We start from the raw sequence: 19,708 nt of genomic DNA, 5'->3' as shown, positions 1-19,708 counted from the left end.
TTTTTAATTTGGGGATAGAAAGAAAACTCTGGGGTCCTTTTACTAAGGCGCACTAACCGATTTAGCGCGTGCTAAATGCTAATGCGCCCATAGAATATAATGGGGTGCTTTATCATTTAACGCATGCTAAACCGGTTAGTGCGCCTTAGTAAAAGGACCCCAATGTGTTCCTTTTATGAGCTCAGTATTTAATGTTAGGTGTATTCAGTTCTTTGAGCGAGTAATTTAAGCATTAAGCCTTAGAACATTGGAGAAGTGCTTAATGGCCATTTCTATGTGGAGATTTGTATTTTCTGCCCCTCTTAGAATTACAATTAATATTTTGTAGACTTATCACTACAGGGATCTGTAGCAGTATCTCAGGTAAATAGAACTGTATAAGACTAACCTTAAGATAAAAACAAAGACTGTGGATGTTCTGGAAGATAATTTATTATTCGCTCTTCACAATACAAACATAAAAATACAAATAAAAGTCTGAGTTTGTAGTACACATGTGATTGTCCTACCGGACCCTACATGGTCCGTGTTTTGGCGAAACCACCTTCCTCAGGGGTCCAGATGATGTAGGGTGCACAGATAAAAGTATGGTCCTCATCAGATTGTGTCCGTCAAGGTGATCAATGATGCGGTCCTTTATCAGCACCTCTACCATCTTTCTCGTTACCGAGGTCAGACTTACTGGTCTGTAGTTTCCCAGATCTCCCCTTGAACCTTTCTTGAAGATCGGTGTAACATTCGCCACTTTCCAGTCTTCCAGAATCCTTCCTGATTTGGCTATTAGTTGGAGCAGTTCAGCTATAACCCCTTTCAGTTCCTTGATTACCCTCGGATGGATGCTGTCCAGTCCCGGGGATTTATTGTTTTTAAGCCTATCAATCTGCCTGCATACTTCTTCTAGACTGACCGTCAACCCTGTCAGTTTCCAGTCTTCGTTTCCTGCATATAGCCTGTCAGCTTCCGGTATATTGTATATATCTTTTTTGGTAAATACAGACACAAAAAATTTGTTCAGTTTGTCGGCGATGGCTTTGTCCTCCTTTAGTACTCTCTTTATTCCATGGTCATCCAATGGCCCCCACCGCTTCCCTCGCTAATCGTTTCCCCTTAATATATCGAAAGAATGGCTTGAAGTTTTTTGCCTCCTTGGGTATTTTTTCCTTGTAGTCTCTTTTGGCCCCTCTTACTGCCTTATGGCACCTGCTTTGATGTTTGTGCTTTTTCCAGTTTTCATCCATTTTTGACCTTTTCCATTCCTTAAACGAAGTATTCTTGTCTCTGATCACTTCCTTCACTGCTACAGTGAGCCACGCTGGTTCCTTGTTCTTTTTCCTCTTGGATCTCTTGTTGATATGCGGCATATAGATTTTGCGCCTCGGTGACCATGCTTGCTCTAGTGTTTTTACAGTTGCTTATCCTCTTCTTAATCTTCTTCCCCACCATGATTCTCATCCCTTTGTAATTCCCTTTTTGGAAGTTCAGTGCCGTGGCCGTCGTTCTGGATCGATGTTTTGCCCTGTGTCCAGGTTGAAGTGGATCATATTGTTCTAACTTATGATTGTTTTAGTACAAATGCTGCTGGTAACATATTTGCATATCATTATAACATGCCATAAATAATGCAACAATGTTCCAAGACATTCCAGATTTTAATTTTTGCTCATTATTACAACTACTATTTATTATTTCTAGCATTAGCAGATGCACACAGCACTGTACAGTGAACATGCAAGAGACAGTCCATGTTCTAAGTATGACAGACAAACAGGACAAAAAGGGTGAATCTATGCATGCTGCTCAGGTAGGGAATTACAAAGGGAATGATAAGGTACTTTACAAGTGGGTTGGAGTTAAGACTTAAAAGTACCATATATACTCGAATATGTCAATCCGAATATAAGTTGAGACCCCCATTCCCCCCAAAAAATAAAAGGGGACGAGAACTGACCGCTGCCATTCAGAGAGCAGCGTGGGGCCAAGCAGGAAGAGCTCGGCCCTGTCGGGTGTGCTGCTGGCCATGAAAAGGGAATGGAGACGGAGAGGCTCAGCATGGGGTAGAGCGCGGAAAGATCGCTTCTGCTCCATACACTGCTGGACCACCATGGATTAAAAATGGCAGGTTAGCGTGCGCCGGGGGAAAGGGGGAGGGGTTAAAAAAAAGTTAGTCCTGCTGTCCCGGCCTACCATATCGTCTGGGAGGTGGTCTGGTTGATGACCCGAATATAGGACAAGACCCCCATTTTTGGGATATTTTTTTGGCCCAGAAATCTCGTCCTATATTCGAGTATATACGGCAGCTTCAAAGAAGTGGGCTTTAAGCATGGATTTGAGATAGTGCCTGAGGTACTGAATCAGGTAGTTTGTTCCAATCACACAGCGCAGGAAAGTAGAAAGGACGGAGTCGGGAGTTGGCAGTAGAGGAGAAGGATACAGACAAGAGAGACTTACCAATGAACAGAGTTCCTGGGGTGGAGTGTAGGAAGAGATAAGAGAGGAGAGATTTTAAAGAGCTGCAAAGTGAACTGTATGCAGAAACGGACAAAGGAGCCAGTGAAGTGACTGAGGAGAGGGGTAATATGGACATAACGACACTGGCGGAATATGAGGTGTGCAGCTGAATTCGAACTTTGTTTCCCCCCCCAGTTAGAGGTTTTAAACTGAAAAAACACCATGAACATCTTCTCTCACACCAAGCAGCATTATGGGGTAAAGACCTAGAACAATTGCTCTCGCCCAGTACTTACATGGAATTCAGGAAGCGCCTAAAAACATACCTGTTCCTGTTTTATCTAGACAACTGACCCGTACATCTCCCTCTCCTCAATATCGGTTTTCTAGACCTTTTACCCTCTCCCGTTCACCTCTCTTATGTTCAATCATTTTGTACCTTCTCTTAATCTTTTGTAAACCGCATAGAACTTCACGATATTGCGGTATATAAACTGTTATTATTATTATTTGTGAGAAGCAAGTGTCAGTAGTCCTGATGAGAGTGTGGATGAGGGCTGTGTGCTCAGAAAGGAAAGGCTGGATTTTAGTGATGCTGTGTAGAGAAAAAAAATGACAGGTTTTGGCGGTCTGTTGAAGAGAAGGAAAGAGATGAGTCAAAATATTATCTAGGCAAAATTATGTCATGTGAAAACATTTAAGTTACTAATTAAGGGGGGGGGAGGAGGATAGGAATGGCTAAGAAAGCAAATAGAATGTTTAGTTTTCCATTCCTTTCCTGATAATTCCTAAGATGAAAATTCTATAATGCAGTTCTGTCATGCCATGATGTGGCTGCACCTCAAATACTATGTGCAATTCTGTTCATCATATTTCAGAAAAGATCTAGCAGAACTAGAAAAGGTACAGAAAAGGGCCTCCCTTTATTTTCTGCCCTGGGCACCAGCATGTCCAACACTGGCCCTGACCCTTACTGTCGCTGGTGGGGATCCCCAAGCACAGCCAGCTGAGGACCTCCTCCAAAGGTGGCCAAACCTCCTTTCTACCAAGCATGGCAGTTGCTGGCAACATCCTTCACCCACTGAGGTGCCAGCATCTGTGGTTCAGGGATGTTGCTGCTGTCTGCCAAGCTTGGCAAAAGGGAGTTTTGGCCACCTTTGGAGGAAGTCTTCAGCTGACAGAACTTGGGGATCTTTATTAGCTAGAGTTTTAATATTTTATAGTTACATTAGAGGCTCTGGCAGCATCCCACTTCAAAGTCTGTATTCTTCCAATTTACATTTCCAAATTAATAAAGTGTCTTTGCTTATTTGGAAATGGTAATGGGGAAGAATACATACTTTGTAAATGGGTCTGTGCCAGAGCCTCTGATGTACTTTGATAGCAAATTAAATGAAATAACTACTTCTGAAGGCAGGGATGGGTTTGATTTCTGTCCCTATGCAACTCTCTAGCAACAATCTCCTGGCCAGCCCCACAACACTCACAAGCTCTACTGATTCTCTCCAAAGACACTGTGCAGCATCCCTAACGTGACCATATGTCCCGTTTTGAACGGGACCATCTCATTTTTAGGTAGCCTGGATGCCGAAATGTCCCGTTTTCAGAAAGGGAGCAACCTGAAAATAAGACCTATCCCGAAAATAAGCCCTAGCATGATTTTCAGGGTAGATCTTACTATAAGCCCTACCCCTAAAATTAATCCCTAGTCACTGGCAGGAATGCTTCCCCCATCCCTCCCTGCCCCCCTGTGAAACCCCCCCCCCCCGCTGACCCTTCCATCTCTCCTCCGCCAACCGCGAGACCGAAATACCTTGTAACAAACGACAATGTCGGCAGCAATCTAGACAGGCATGCTGCCTTCTCTTGCCGGGGCATTTTGTGTGTCACGTTGCTGATGACATCATCAGGGATGCGGCAGAGGAATGCCTGGGCGGGAGAAACGAGCTGCCAGTTTTAAAAGGTACTGGGGGGGAGGAGGAGGATATATTAGAAAAAATTTAATGCCTACTCAATTTAGGTTAAAGTCCACTCAAAATTGACTCTCTGGGTTATGCCGCTGGTACTAGGTATAGGTGAGCAGATTGACCTAGTACCTAAGGATGGTCTTTATCTGCTATAATTTTTCTCTGTTTCCGTAGCCTGCAATCTGTGATTCTGTGACATAAAAGAAATCTACATGAACATCCATAATCAAAAGCAAAATTTCACATTAAAAAAATTAAAATGTGTATTTTCCATTCTGACTTTGAGAGATGGGTAACTTGGTTCTTGCATGAAACCAGGTTTTGATCATATATCTTGAAACAGCACCAGGAAACATGATTCATCTTATTTAGTTCAATACATATCTGGAGGTTAGAAAGATCATTTCTCTTCTCTGTAACTGCTTTAAACCTGCCTCCTCCGAAATTGCTGCAGGCGAGCTTGATGAGAACTAAAACCATATCTACCCACCCCAGAAATAATCTTAATTTGACTTGTCAAATAGAGGCTATTATTCATCTCAACAACCTAGAACATAAATAGCCAAGAAGAAATAAATTAAAAGTTAAAAGCACTATAAAACTGGTGCAATACCTGTTTCTATAATTAGTGCCATTGTGAGGTTATTTGGCATCCTAGGCAAACTAGGCTTTCCTGCTAGCCAATTAATTTTAAGCCCCTTGTCCCCAAGATTGTGATAATTCAATATCAATAGCAGTGATCTTCTCAACGTCACTTTGTTCAGGATAATCCTGTAAAAATGCATAATTGAGAATCATACTTTTAAATATCAAACTTTTTAGAAAGTGCCTGAAACGATTTTTTTTTTTTTTTTTTACTTGCTCTGTATCCTTGTGGGTAAAAGTAGGGCTGAGGGAAAATTGAGATTTATTGTTTTGCCCCGTCCACAGTTGTGCTTTGCTGTTCCCCAGAATCTGCTGCCTGGGCAACCATATACCCTGCCAACCTTGTTTATAAAACTCAATATCTTCTCTCTCGATTTCTTAGCTTCTTCATAGGTGATATCAAACGTGGTGGGGCTATGCTGAAGTTAGGTTCATAGGCTGTCTGATTTTCTCATGCTATCTATTTCAACAATGGAATTTTCTCTCACCACCTATCATGTGATAGTCTGACACAACACCTTCTCCCCCCCCTCCCCCCCCCCCCCCCCCCCCGGACCAGTGCAATCTGCTGATGTATGTGGTGTTAGGGCTGACTCTTGTTCAATGATGTCAGCTGGTTTGTGAAAGTATTTAGCACATCGCTGGATTTCAGCTCTGTTCCTGTTAATTTCTTGTTCTGTTTGTAACACTATTAGTACAGGCCTATATGGATGGTGACCCGTCAAAAGCGCGCTGGACTTTGGCGCGCCGACAGAGGTGCACCAACAATTGCATGCAGGATGTATACATGCTGCCGGTTGCACCGCTTTAAAGCCTTACCGTTAGTGCTGTGAGGGGGTATGGGGGAACCCCCCCCAGTACATGTACAAGTCCTCGTGCTTCTCTTGGGTGTGTGTGTGTATGTGTGTGTGTGTGTGTGAACCCCCCACTATACTGAAAAACTCCCAACCACCGAAAACTGAAAAGAAAACGGAAGTTTTCAGTGTACTTGGGGGGTTCCCCCATACCCCCTCCCAGCGGGAGCGCAAGGACTTGAACATGTACTGAGGGGTTCCTCCCATATCCCCCCTCACAGCGCTAATGGTAAGGATTTATGGTGGCAGGACCGGCGGTGTGCATACATCCTACGCGCAATTATCGGCGGGCCTTTGTAGGAGTGCTTTTGTCCTGCACTCAATTGTTACGCTATCATATAGATCAGTGTTCTCAAACTCAAACCCTTTGCAGGGCCACATTATGGATTTGTTCGTACTTGGAGGGCCGCAGAAAAAAATAGTTAATGTCTTAATAAAGAAATGACAATTTTGCATGAGGTAAAACTCTTTATAGAGAAGCTTCCGACGAGGAGCCACCAACTGCTACTTTGAACGGAAAAAAGACCGCAGCAAGGGAGCCAACACTCGATCATCGCATCCAGACTGGGGGCCGCAGAATAATACCTGGGGGCATGCGGCTCGCAGGCCACGAGTTTGAGACCACTTATATAGATAGTACATGAAGCTGTAGAAACAGTTTTTCTGTTTGTTTTAAAGAGAATACCATTTGGACTTCAGGATGAATGAGGGGGATGAATAAACAGAGGGGAGAAAATGATAAAGTTATAAACTGACTTTTGTTCTTCATTATTGCTTGTAACAGAAATCACATTGTCAATACCACAAATTTTGCAAAAGAAAACAAAACAAAAAAAGGAAAGAATTCCTCTAACTCTGTGCTTCAAGTCTACAAATTAAGCGGTGACAATTACAACTCTAAGAAATATAAAATATAAGGAAAAAGAAAGAAACTATAATATACATAACAAATTCTACGGAGTAGATGTCGACATTGGGAGAGTAGGTCTAGGTGGTGTTACAGGTATTTTAGAATTCAAAAAATGTTTTTAGGTGGTCAGGATCAAAGAAAATATATTTTATAGAATTTGGAGAGGCTGTGGGGGGCTGGGGACTTTTGGGCACATCTGGTGGGACTGCCCTAAAGTGGTACTCTTCTGGGGAATGGTTCAACAGGTGTTGTCTGATGTATTGCATACTCCTGTACTCTGCACATGGACATTTTTTAGCTCAATCAACCTGCCCAGGGGCTGGATTGTGATCCAGCTCATTTTGTGGCTTTGGTTGCTACGGCAGCCAGACTGTGTGGCCCAGTTTTGAAAACAGACTGCTCTTCCTGCACAGTTGTATCTTCCTCTTAGAGTGGATGATATCTATCTTATGTCTAAACTGACTGCTTTACAAACTGATACCTGTAGTTCTTTTCATCACATTTGGCGTGCCTATGGTGCTTGGAGGGGCATCATCTAAAGGCTTTAATTTGGGAATATCCAGTCAATTCTTTCTTGCTGGTGGGTTACTTGCCTGCTATTTGGGGAATGTATATTACCCGGTAGGGAAGGGGGATTGTTGTTCTGCTTGGGGATGCTCTTTTGTTTTTTGTTGTTGGCATTTAGCCTGTGTTTGGCTCTTTGCACTGTTTAATAAAATTGTTTTAAAATTTAAAAAAAACTTTAAAAGAACGGTGAGAAAGAGGGCAAGATTTGAGTGGACAGAAGCAATAAAGTTAAGAAAGCTCAATGGAAAAAACCAATATGTTGAAGACAGGCATAAGGAATGCGCTTCCAGAGGGCGTAATAGGGCAGAGTACAGTACTGGGGTTTAAGAAAGGATTGGACAATTTCCTGCTGGAAAAGGGGATAGAAGGGTATAAATAGAGGATTACTGCACAGGTCCTGGACCTGTTGGGCCACCGCGTGAGCGGACTTCTGGGCATGATGGACCTCAGGTCTGACCCAGCAGAGGCATTGCTTATGTTCTTATGTTCTTATGTTCACTTAATGCATTTATAGGGAATAATGCTTGAGTACCTGAATAATTTGTAATCCGCATAGGATAAGCGGAATATAAATTATTAAATATATATATATATGCAGAAAATTTAATCAAAATAAACCTCCTAATTTTGCACCCACGGTTCATTTCTTAAGAAAAGCTGATGCCTTCTGTGTGTGGGACGGGCCACATCAGAAAAAACCCTTCCCTTTACAATTCAGAAATAAAGAACCTCTATGACAAAGAGAGAGTCTTAACACTGGGGGCCCCCTTTTACAAAACTGGGGTAGTGATTGTCCCGTGGCAAATGCACTGAAGCCCATTCAATTCCTATGGATTTCAGTGTATTTGCCACAGGAGAATCGCTACCGCAGCTATGTAAAAGGGACCCTAGATTTGTCGTCATAAAAAAAAACCGTAAAATTACTTCATATACCATGAGTAATGTTATTAGGGCAATTCTTTTTCTTTTCCCACTTTTCCAGTGCAGGTTTTTGGACATGCCACCAGTTACCCCCTCTTTTACTAAGGTGTGCTATGCTTTTTAGCCCGCGATAAAGATTAGCGCACGCTAATCACATGCTAAACGCTAACACGTGCATGTTATCCAATGGACGTGTTAGCGGTTAGCGCACGCGTTGATTCAGCGTGTGTTAAATACGCACTAAAACACTTAGTGCACCTTAGTGAAAGAGGGCCCTAGTTCTTGTGTTCATTTTGCCATCATGCTGTATTACTTCCTCTGGGTTATATGTTATGTTTTATTTTCTTCCTGTTTTCTTATAGTGCCTAAGACATGTAGCCCTAAACAGTTTGCCTGCAGAGATCAGATAACATGCATATCAAAGGGCTGGAGGTGCGATGGTGAGAAGGACTGTCCAGATGGCTCTGATGAATCCCCAGACATATGTGAGTACTATTCCCATTTCTTTTTATGAAATTTTTTATTTTTTATTTTTTTTTATAATTCTTTATTCATTTTCACAAATTACATTAAGTGTTAATATTTTCATTCACAGTAACAATAAATACATCACTTATAAACAATCATTGGTATATTACATATATTCTTATCCCTATCCCTCCCCCATCCCCCCCAACCATATACTCCATTATTGTATGATATATGTAATAATAAAATACCCCCCTCCCTACCTCATAAACTAATAAACATAAGGGAAATAATTTTACTTAATCCTGACAATATTTTGTTAATGGTTTCCATACATCCTGAAATTTCTTAAAATTTTTATTTAGAAAAGCACAATTCACTGAGGAGCTCTCAAAATTAATACTTGTGTTGCAAAATCAAAATACATACAAACTCCACAAGTTAGAAACATATAATAGCTTCAAAAAAACGAAATAAAGTGCATGTAAAGTGCTCAGATCACTAACCAAAAGTCGAAGGGAGGCAAGGTGGTTTTTATTACACCTTGTTATGGGGTGTTTGAGCTGAAAAATTGTACAAGCGCAGGACTCCATGGATAAACCGCTGTTCCTCTAAGAAGTTTAATCTACTCAAGATAAGTGATTTATTTAGAATGTTACATGCTGATTCATTATTTGTGCCAGATGACATATGAGGAGAGACTGGAAGCCCTGAATATGTATACCCTAAAGCAGGGGTAGGCAATTCCGGTCCTCGAGAGCCGGAGCCAGGTCAGGTTTTCAGGATCGCCACAATAAATATGCATGAGATAGATTTGCATCTCAAGGAGGCAGTGTGTGCAGATCCATCTCATACATATTCATTGTGGATATCCTGAAAACCTGACCTGGCTATGGCTCTCGAGGACCGGAATTGCCAACCCCTGCTCTAGAGGAAAGGAGGGACAGGGGAGATATGATTCAGATGTTCAAATACTTGAAGGGTATTAACGTAGAACAAAATTTTTTCCAGAGAAAGGAAAATGGTAAAACCAGAGGACATAATTTGAGGTTGAGGGGTGATAGATTCAAAGGCAATGTTAGGAAATTCTACTTTATGGAGAGGGTGGTGGATTCCTGAAATGTGCTCCCGAGAGAGGTGGTGGAGAGGAAAACGGTGACGGAGTTCAAAGAAACGTGGGATGAACACAGAGGATCTAGAATCAGAAAATAATAGTAAATATTGAACTAAGGCCAGTACTGGGCAGACTTGCACGGTATACGTCTGTATATGTCCTTTTGGTTGAGGATGGGCTGGGGAGGGCTTCAATGGCTGGGAGGGTGTAGATGGGCTGGAGTGAGATTTGATGGAGACTTCAGCAGTTGGAACTCAAGCACAGTACCGGGTAGAGCTTTGGATTCTTGCCCAGAAATAGCTAAGAAGAAAAAAATATAAATTGAATCAGGTTGGGCAGACTGGATGGACCATTTGAGTCTTGATCTGCCATCTTCTACTGTTACTATGTTAGAGTGAGTTACAGCAACCTTGAGGGCGGTGCATGGGACCTTTAAGTGCTATGATGGTTCCGGTAGACAACCAACGCTAGTACTTGGATTTGTACTTTATAGCACTTTTGGTTGGTGATCTAAGCACTTTACATGCACTCGATGAACTTTATTTCATTTTTTGAAGATATTATATGTTTCTAACTTGTGGAGTTATTGTATGTATATTAAACTTTTATTGCCAGGTTTATTTACTTACGTGTCTTGAGACTATGTACCACACTTTCTACATAATAAATCAAGGTGGTTTACAATCCAAATTTTAAAAAAACAAACCCCAATGTAAACATAAGGAGTAAAAGAACCCAAATTACAAACTTAAAATACAATTAGAAAAAATAAAATCGAAAAAGCCAGTGCCATCTTAGACTTGGGTTACAAGATTGAATCAAGTAAATAAAAACTTTGCATTCCCTGGCCTGGATTCCATTACACTCAGTACACATAGCTCACAGTTCTATTCTGATGGCAGATGCTTGTGACCGGAACCTTATGCTGGCAAGGAGAGCAAGTTGGATTAGTTTTTTGGCACTCGATGTTTTGGGAACCCTTCTTCTTCAAATGAGTAAACTTGAAATCCTGAGCAAGTGTAAGGGCCAGTATGTGTGAGTATGTGAAAGCTATTCTACTGTATGTGTTGTTTTGAGATTCCAAACAGGGCCAACTTAACCATTAAAGAGACTAGACCAGCGGTCTCAAACTCAAACCCTTTGCCGGGCCACATTTTGGATTTGTAGGGACTTGGAGGGCTGCAGAAAAAATAGTTAATGTCTTATTAAAGAAATGACAACTTTGCATGAGGTAAAACTTGTTATAATTTATAAATCTTTCCTTAATTGCTTCTGATAATTTCAGCTATACACAGCTGGGGGGTGGGGGAATGGGAATGGAAATGGTATTGATATAGGAATTTATAAATAGTTTCATGAAGGTTTTGATTTATTTGTTTATTAACTGGGAGGATGGGGGAAAACGTTTTATTTTTAATGATTGTTAAATACATAATTATGTATGGACACAATATTTTTTTAATTGTTATCTACCTAGAATCTATTGTGAGAATAGTGCGGAATATAAATAAATAGGAATAGAATAGAAATCAAATTGATTGTCCCTTCTGTAACAATCTGCCATAAAATGGTTACTAGTTGGCAGTCACTAACTAATAGCGGTCCTAATCTCTGGAATAAGTTACCTTGTGAGATTAGGAATAATAGATGCTGCCATACTTTTAGGAGGGCAGTAAAAGGCTTTGGGGCTCATAATCGAAACGGAAATATGTCTAAAAACCGGCCTAAATCGGCACTTAGACGATCAGTGAGACAAGTCGTCCAAGTGCCGATAATCGAACCGGATTTTAGACGTATCTAAAAATGACTTAGGCCTTCACAGTGTTGCAGTACGCCCAGAGCTAAAAGGGGCGTTTCAGGAGGAGTGGTGAGGGCAGGATTTGGGCGGGCCATGGGCCGTCCTAGACTTAGTCGTACTGCATGTATAACCAAAAGTTTTACAACACTGCCTAGACGGAACTTGGATATTGTGACTTAGGCCATCTAAAACCAGGTCTAAGTCAAAAGAATGTATCCAAAGTGACCAGATAACCACTGCAGGGACAAAGTACAGATCCCTACACACTCCCCTCAGTGATCACTGACCCCCCCTCCCCCCCACTGCCATAAAAATCATACTAACAACCTTACATATCTGCCTCCAGAACATCAGCACCTGGTAGCCTGGCATAGGAAAGCCTAGTAGAGCTGCACAGAGGTGGCTTAAGTGGTCTGGGGGGTGGGCTAGTCAACCATGGAGAGGAGGACCCAGGCCCATAAGCCACTGTAACCACTGCATGCATGGTGAAACATGTGCATCCCCCAAAAAACCCCCAAACCTTACTGTACTGCCATATAAGTGGCACCTGCTGCCATAAGGGCTATTGGGGTGGTAGACAGGTGGGTCTAGTCGGTTCTGGGGGTGTTTTGGGGGGCTCAACATGACCTATAAGGTTGTGGTGAGATGTGTGGCACCCTTTTTGTGAAGTTCACAGCGGTGTCCCGTAAGGTACCCCACTGCTCTGATGCAATGTTTGGGTGTCCAGTCCATCACTTTGCTGACCCCACCCATGTCCAAAAGGTCTTTTTCTAGGCACATAGATCTCATGCATATTCATTGGGGAAATCCTGAAAACCTGACTGGATTGCGGCCCTCAAGGAGGGACTTTGAGACCCCTGCCTTAGGGGCTGATGTGGTGAATTTGTGTTAGAGCAGGGTGGGCAACTCTGGTCCTCGAGGGCTGGAATCCAGTCATGTTTTCAGGATTTCCCCAATGAATATGCATGAGATCTATTTTCATGCACTGCTTTCAATGCAAATTCATTGGGGAAATCCTGAAAACCCGACTGGATTCCAGCCCTCAAGGACCGGAGTTGCTCACCCCTGTGTTAGAGCCATATGCTGACGCTTAGTCCATGGTTCTAGTGCAAGCCTAACATAGGGGTCTGGGATAGAGTGGGGCAGCTTGCCCAGGAGAAGAATTGCTCTGGGCATTCAAGAAAAAAAATTATTTAATTCCACAGTAGGGCAGAGCCTGTTTCTTCACAGGCTCCTCTAAGTTTGTGTTCTTCATAAGAAAACAGTAGGCTTTTCCCCTGTCTTTTCCCAAATACAAGTCCCGTTCTCCATAGAGCGTGACACGCCCTAGTCTTTATTCTATGTGCAGGAAACAGTTAGGCAGCAGTTGGTCCCAGGTCTTAGCAGGCACTAGAACAAGGGTAGGGTTTTTTAAAAAGCAGTAGAACCTTACTTCCTACAAACTCTGTCTGTGCCAGGCCCTTCAACCAGCTTCTCTAGCTCCTAGGTTCCCTCTAGCACACCTCTCCTCCTGGGTCTGGCTCGGCCTTTTAAATTCCCCTGTGTCACTTCCTGGTTTCCTACTTTTTTCCCCCTCCCCCCTTCCTGGGAGAAACTCTTTCTCAGTGCTGCTGTGGTTGTGAGCCAGTTTTGCCAGGAGGGGGAGTGCCAGGTTTTCCTGAGGTTTATTCTGAGTTTGAGCAGCAGTGCCCAGCCGGGGAAGTGGCAGGGTTTCATACACTCTGTCACAGGGTCCTTTTACTAAGGCACACTCTTTTAGCGCGCGCTGAATGCTAACGTGTGCATAGGATATAATGGACACGATAGCGTTTAGCGGGCACTAAAATGGCTAGCGTGTCTTAGTAAACGAGGGGGATACTGTTTTAGCTCCATAATGCAGTAAACCAATAGGATGCAAATTACTGGGTTATAGTAACATAGTAACATAGTAGATGATGGCAGATAAAGACCCGCATGGTCCATCCAGTCTGCCCAACCTGATTCAATTTAAATTTTTTAATTTTTTTTCTTAGCTATTTCTGGGCAAGAATCCAAAGCTCTACCCGGTACTATGCTTGGGTTATAGTAACATAGTATATGATGTCAGATAAAGACCCGAATGGCGTTAAAAAGTGTGCACTGTCGGAAAAAGCCGCGTACACTGCAGCAGTAATATGCATCCGTTTGTCGCAAATGTTTCCCTTTCTGTGTGCAAGTCTGGTCACCGTGTCTCGAGGAAAGATGTGGCGGAATCAGAAAAGACACAGAGAAGGGCGATGGAAATGATAAAGATGAGACAACTTCCATATAAGTAAATGTTGAGCTTGGACAAGAGACGACTGAGGAGAGATACGATAGAGGTCTGAGTGGAGTGGAATGGGTAGAAGTGAAATGTTTGTTAGCTAAAATCTTTATATACCACCTAGCTTAAACAGATCAAAGTGGTAAACAATAAATCAATAATCCAAATACATAAAAGAACTCAATCATTCAGATAGAAAAGACCTATCACTGTCTTTACATTCACACATATAAAATCGTTTTCACATCTATGCCTCTGTGTTGTCCAATACATTGAAAGCTTGATGAAAGAAATAAGTTTTAAGCATACTAATCTTAAATTTTGTGAAATTTACTTCAGATTGCAAATGCTTGGCTACTCTTTCCAAAGATACAAGGACTAGGTGGCACAAATCAGAGAAATTATTTCTTCACTCAATTTGTAATTAAACTCTGGAATTCATTGCCAGAGAATGTGGTTAAAGAGGTTAGCATAGTAGGTTTTAAAAAAGGTTTGGATAAGTCCCTTAAAAAAAAAAAAAGTCCTTAAGCCATTATTGAGAGGCGTTTGGGAAAAATCCACTGCTTATACCTGAGAAAAGTGGCATAAAATCTGTTTTACTATTGGGGGGTATCTTGTCAGGTACCGTACGTGTAACCTTGATTGGTCTCTGTAGGAAACGCTCTTCCGGAGTCTGTCATAGGGGAACACATCCTCCAGGGATTCAAGACAAAGTTAGACAAGTTCCTGCTGAACAAGGACATATGCTGGTAGGGCTAGTGTTAGTTAGGGCGCTGGTCTTTGACCAGAGGGCTGCCGCACGAGTGGACTGCTGGGCATGATGGACCACTGGTCTGACCCAGCAGCGGCAATTCTTATATTCTTATACTAGGCTCATATCTTTCAGGTATTCGGGGAAGGGTCATGGCGGTGTCAATGGCTAAGTGGAGTATGTCGCGGTCCAGTAGACCGTCAATGAGTTCATTTTTTGGGGTCTTGGGGGTGGAGGATTGCTGGATGGGGTCATCTTGAGGGTGAAAGTGTGGGTGCATTTTGCCCCCCTTTGTCCTCTCCAACCCCACGCCTGTGCTGCTCCTTTGCACGAGGTTAGCTGGTGTGCAAAGCCCCTTAATTGTCCGCTAAATTAGTGCTAATCCTATGAAAATTCTAGATTATTTTTTATGAATATTCACTGAAAACACTTCTGATGGCGCCTTTCAAATGGAATGGAAGCAGGTCACAATTCACCCACATATGAAGGACCTTAAGCTTGACTCAGAAAGTGTCTACAATTACTGTCTAACATCAAACCTGCCATTTGTGTGAAAAATAGCTGAGAAACTGGGAACTGCTTAGCTAATCTAATTTCTTGAGAACATCAGTGCTCTGCATCCCAGGCACACTGGGTTTTGAGCTCACTACTCCTTTGATGAACTTTGCTTGCCTTTTTTTAACTCGTAGATAGAGATAAGAAATATTGTTGATTTCATTGGACCTTTTCACGGGGTTTGATCTTGATTACCTCGTCCTTACTGGCAGGTTTTCTGAATTTTGTATAGCTGGATAAACCCTTGCATGGCACTATTATATCTTGCAGGTATATATTTTTTCAAATTCTCTGGTACAGCACTTTCTCTTCCTGTCTCTCTACCCTCAGGTTCTGTCTTTAAGCCACTGCCATCCTTGCTCCTTTTTCATGTATGCTGATGACATCCAACTAGCGTCAGAATTTCTTGCTTCATATTCTTTTTTTTTACTCTGGCGGTTTTTTCAGCGTGTCACCTATCGATAGCTATTTATCCAAGGCTTTTTTCTTTTGATAATTTTCCTTTTTATCAAAAGTGGACCCCTGACGAAGGTACTCATACATTTTTCCCTGTCTATCCCAGATGGCTCACAACCTGTCTAATGTACTTGGGGCAATGGGGGGCTTAAGTGACTTGCTCAGGGTCACAAGGAACTGCGTGGATTTGAACCCAACAACCTTAGGGTGCTGAGGCTGTAGCCTTAACCACTGTGCCACCAATTGGGTTTCCAAACAAAACTTTTGTGGCTATCTGCTGGGATTCAGGGTGCCCCTGCAAATTTTGAGTACGACAGAGTTTTGATTCCGATTATAGCAAGAGATGAAAAATCTGGGGGTGTTGTTGGACTCCTCCTTAACATTTTGGGGACATATTGCCTCAGTGGTTAGGATGGTCTTCTTTAATAATAATAATAATAATAATAACTTTTATCCCAGGACAAGCAGGCAGCTATTCTTGACTGATGGGTGACGGCACCGACGGAGCCCCGGTACGGACAATTTTAGAGTGATTGCACTCTAAGAACTTGGAAAGTTCTGGTAGGCCGCACCGCGCACGCGCGAGTGCCTTCCCGCCCGACAGAGGCGCGCGGTCCCCAGTTTTCTAGTTTCCGCGGAGCTAAGAAGACGCACGTTTCAACAGCTGTTGAACATTTTCTATTTTTTTCGCCTTCCCGCTCGCGTAAACTCCTTGGGAAATATTGTTTCCCTCTTTTTATTTATTTTCCTTGTAAAAAAAAAAAAAAAAAAAAACGAATTTTGGTTTTTCTCCCATTTTTTTCGTTTTGCCCCGGCGGGGCCTGCTGCCACCATCGAGGCCTCGGCCTTCGATTTGGCAGAAGCCGTGTTTACGTTCATGCCCCCCCAACCCGGCTTTAAAAAGTGCCAGCGGTGCGCGAGGCCTATTTCTAACTCTGACCCGCACAACTGGTGCTTGCAGTGCCTCGGACCTGACCATCAGGCGTCCACCTGCACACGCTGTGCCACTCTCAAGAAAAGAACCCTTAAAAACCGTCAAATTCAGCAACGGTTATTATTCGGTACCGACATGTCGAACTCGGCGGCACCGGTCCCTACTTCGACCCCGACGCAGTCGGCACCCGTCTCGTCGCGCGGCGTCGCACCAGTCAGGTAAGCTGGCTAAGAAGCCTTCCCCGCTGGAGCGTCCTCCGGTCAAAGTAGCAGAGAGCCCAATCCTGCCGACCGCGAGGCGCCCACGGAAGCGCTCCGCTCCGATAGAGGTAAGCCCCTCGACATCGGGTTCCTCTTCGGAGTGTAGAGCGGCACCCAAGGTACCGCAGAAGAGAAAAGCGGTACCGGTGCCTTCTTTAGATGAGCGCATTGCTGCCGTCTTACAAGTGCAATTGGAGGATCAGTTAAAGCAACTCCTTCCTGCACTACTGGTACCGAGCCTTCTGGTACCGGTCCGGTCTGAGCCATCGGTGCCGACAGTTCCACAGCCCATGCTCTTGGCTTCCTCTTTGTCGGCACCGACACAGTCTACTTCCATGCCAGTCCTAGCACCGGAGTCGACTGCTCAACATCAGGCTGTTCAGACGTCGGCACCGGTACAACCACGATCTCCCGGTACCGTCTCTATGAGATCAGGAAAGTCGGTACTCAAATCCCGACACCTAGATCCCTCCACTCCGGAATCTCGACGCAGTTTTCAGATTCGAGACCCTGATCTGTGGGGTGATTCAGAAGACCCTATGCTCTCTGAAGGAGAATGTTCATCTGGTGATGAGGATCCTTCTACTTTAGATCCATCCTCTAGACCAGATGTAACTTCATTTTCATCCTTTTTAAAAGAGATGTGTGACTCTCTCTCTATTCCCTTGGAGGCCGAGTTGAAGAAATCCAAAGCTTTTCTTGAAGCACTGGATTTTGACCAACCTCCAAGGGAATATCTCAAGTTACCTCTCCATGATATCTTGAGAGAAACTTTTTACAAGAATTTGGAGACACCTTTGACCATCCCTGGAGCACCTCGCAAATTAGACTCCTTATACAAGGTCATCCCAATTCCTGGGTTTGACAAACCACAGCTCCCACATGAGTCCCTATTGGTTGAATCCACTCTAAAAAAATCCACGGGAGCTAGTGTATACGCCTCAGTCCCTCCTGGCAGAGAGGGTAAGGCCATGGACAAATTTGGCAAACGGCTATACCAAAATGCCATGTTAGCCAACAGGTCAGGGAATTATGCATTCCACTTCTCCTTTTATCTTAAACATCTTGTTCAAGATCTAACTGCTTTTGAGAAGTACCTCCCTGACCGTAAAAAATCTGCTTTTCGCCACACTACTTCATCACTGTTGCAGCTTAGGAAATTCATGGTCAGGTCGATATATGACACCTTTGAGCTGACCTCTCGGGCCACAGCTATGTCGGTGGCTATGCGTCGACTGGCGTGGCTCAGAGTGTCAGAACTAGATGTCAATCATCAAGATCGACTGGCTAATGCACCGTGCCTGGGGGATGAGCTGTTTGGAGAATCCATGGACTCCACCACTCAAAAGTTGTCGGCACATGAAACTAGGTGGGATACTCTCCTCAAAACGAAAAAGAAAACCCCACCTTCCAGGCCTTTTCGCCAGCAGTCGGCCTACCAACGTAGATTTGTTGCTCGTCCTTTGCCACAAGCCCCGCAACAACCCAGACGTCAGCGGCAACAACAGAGGCCAGCTGCTAGACCAGCACAGCAGCAACAACAGGTGAAGCCTCCCCCTTCACAAAAATCTACTCAACCCTTTTGACTTAGTTCTCCAGGACATAGCCGGTCTCCATCCTGCTGCCCATCTTCCGCAGCCCATAGGAGGACGCCTTACTCTCTTCATAAGCCGTTGGGAATCCATCACCTCGGACCAGTGGGTCCTCAACATCGTCCGCCACGGCTACTCTCTCAACTTTCAGACTCTTCCGGACCAAAGTATTCCAAAAGAGTCTGCTTTGAACTCTCCTCAGTCCTCCCTCCTTCTTCAGGAGGTTCAATCCCTCCTCCTTCTGAACGCCATAGAGGAAGTTCCTCTAGATCAAAAGGGGCAGGGATTCTACTCACGTTATTTCCTAGTCCCCAAAAAAACAGGAGATCTCAGACCCATTCTAGATCTTCGGGACCTCAACAAATGCTTGGTCAAAGAGAAATTCAAAATGTTGTCTCTGGCCACTCTTTACCCCCTTCTCAATCAAGGCGACTGGCTATGCTCCCTCGATCTCAAAGAAGCATACACTCACATACCGATCGATCTAGCCTCCAGGAAGTATCTCCGCTTCATGATCAACCGTTGTCACTACCAGTACAAGATACTGCCCTTAGGTCTTGCCTCCTCTCCAAGAGTGTTCACCAAATGCCTGATTGTGGTGGCTGCTTTTCTTCGTACCCACCACCTTCAGGTGTTTCCTTATCTGGACGATTGGTTGATCAAGGCCAATTCGCCTCAGACAGTTCTCACGGCCACCAACCAGACCATTCTGTTTCTACGTTTTCTGGGATTCGAGATCAATCTACCCAAATCTCATCTCATCCCCACTCAGAGACTTCAATTCATTGGAGCAGTCTTAGACACAGTCCTCATGAGAGCGTTCCTACCGTCCAACCGTCTTCTCATGCTTCAATTTCTATGTCAACAGGTGCTTCTACAGGCGTCCATCTCTGCCAAGCGCATGATGGTTCTCTTGGGTCACATGGCGTCTACAGTTCATGTCACCCCTTTTGCACGTCTTCACCTACGCACTCCTCAATGGACCCTAGCCAACCAGTGGTCCCAAGCGATGGATCCCTGCTCACGACACATATCTGTAACATCATCTCTTCGTCAGTCTCTACAATGGTGGTTGATATCCTCAAATATATCCAGAGGTCTTCTGTTCCATCTACCTCCCCATCAACTGGTTATCACCACCGACGCCTCCCCTTATGCCTGGGGAGCTCATTTGAACGAGTTCCAAA

General features: G+C 43.7%; 1 protein-coding gene across 1 annotated transcript in view; it reads left to right on the top strand.

Annotated features, from left to right (window-relative positions):
• The window catches only part of LRP1 (LDL receptor related protein 1), a 777,705-nt gene that overhangs the window by 115,234 nt on the left and 642,763 nt on the right, over positions 1 to 19,708 (top strand). Inside the window, exon 2 of the mRNA XM_033939435.1 lies at positions 8,675 to 8,797. Coding sequence (XP_033795326.1) covers positions 8,675 to 8,797 — 123 coding nt within the window. The remainder of the gene's footprint in view (positions 1 to 8,674; positions 8,798 to 19,708) is intronic.

This window comes from Geotrypetes seraphini, chromosome 3 (genome assembly GCF_902459505.1).
Source record: "Geotrypetes seraphini chromosome 3, aGeoSer1.1, whole genome shotgun sequence".
NCBI lineage: Eukaryota > Metazoa > Chordata > Amphibia > Gymnophiona > Dermophiidae > Geotrypetes > Geotrypetes seraphini.
This window is presented reverse-complemented; position numbering and strand designations above follow the sequence as displayed.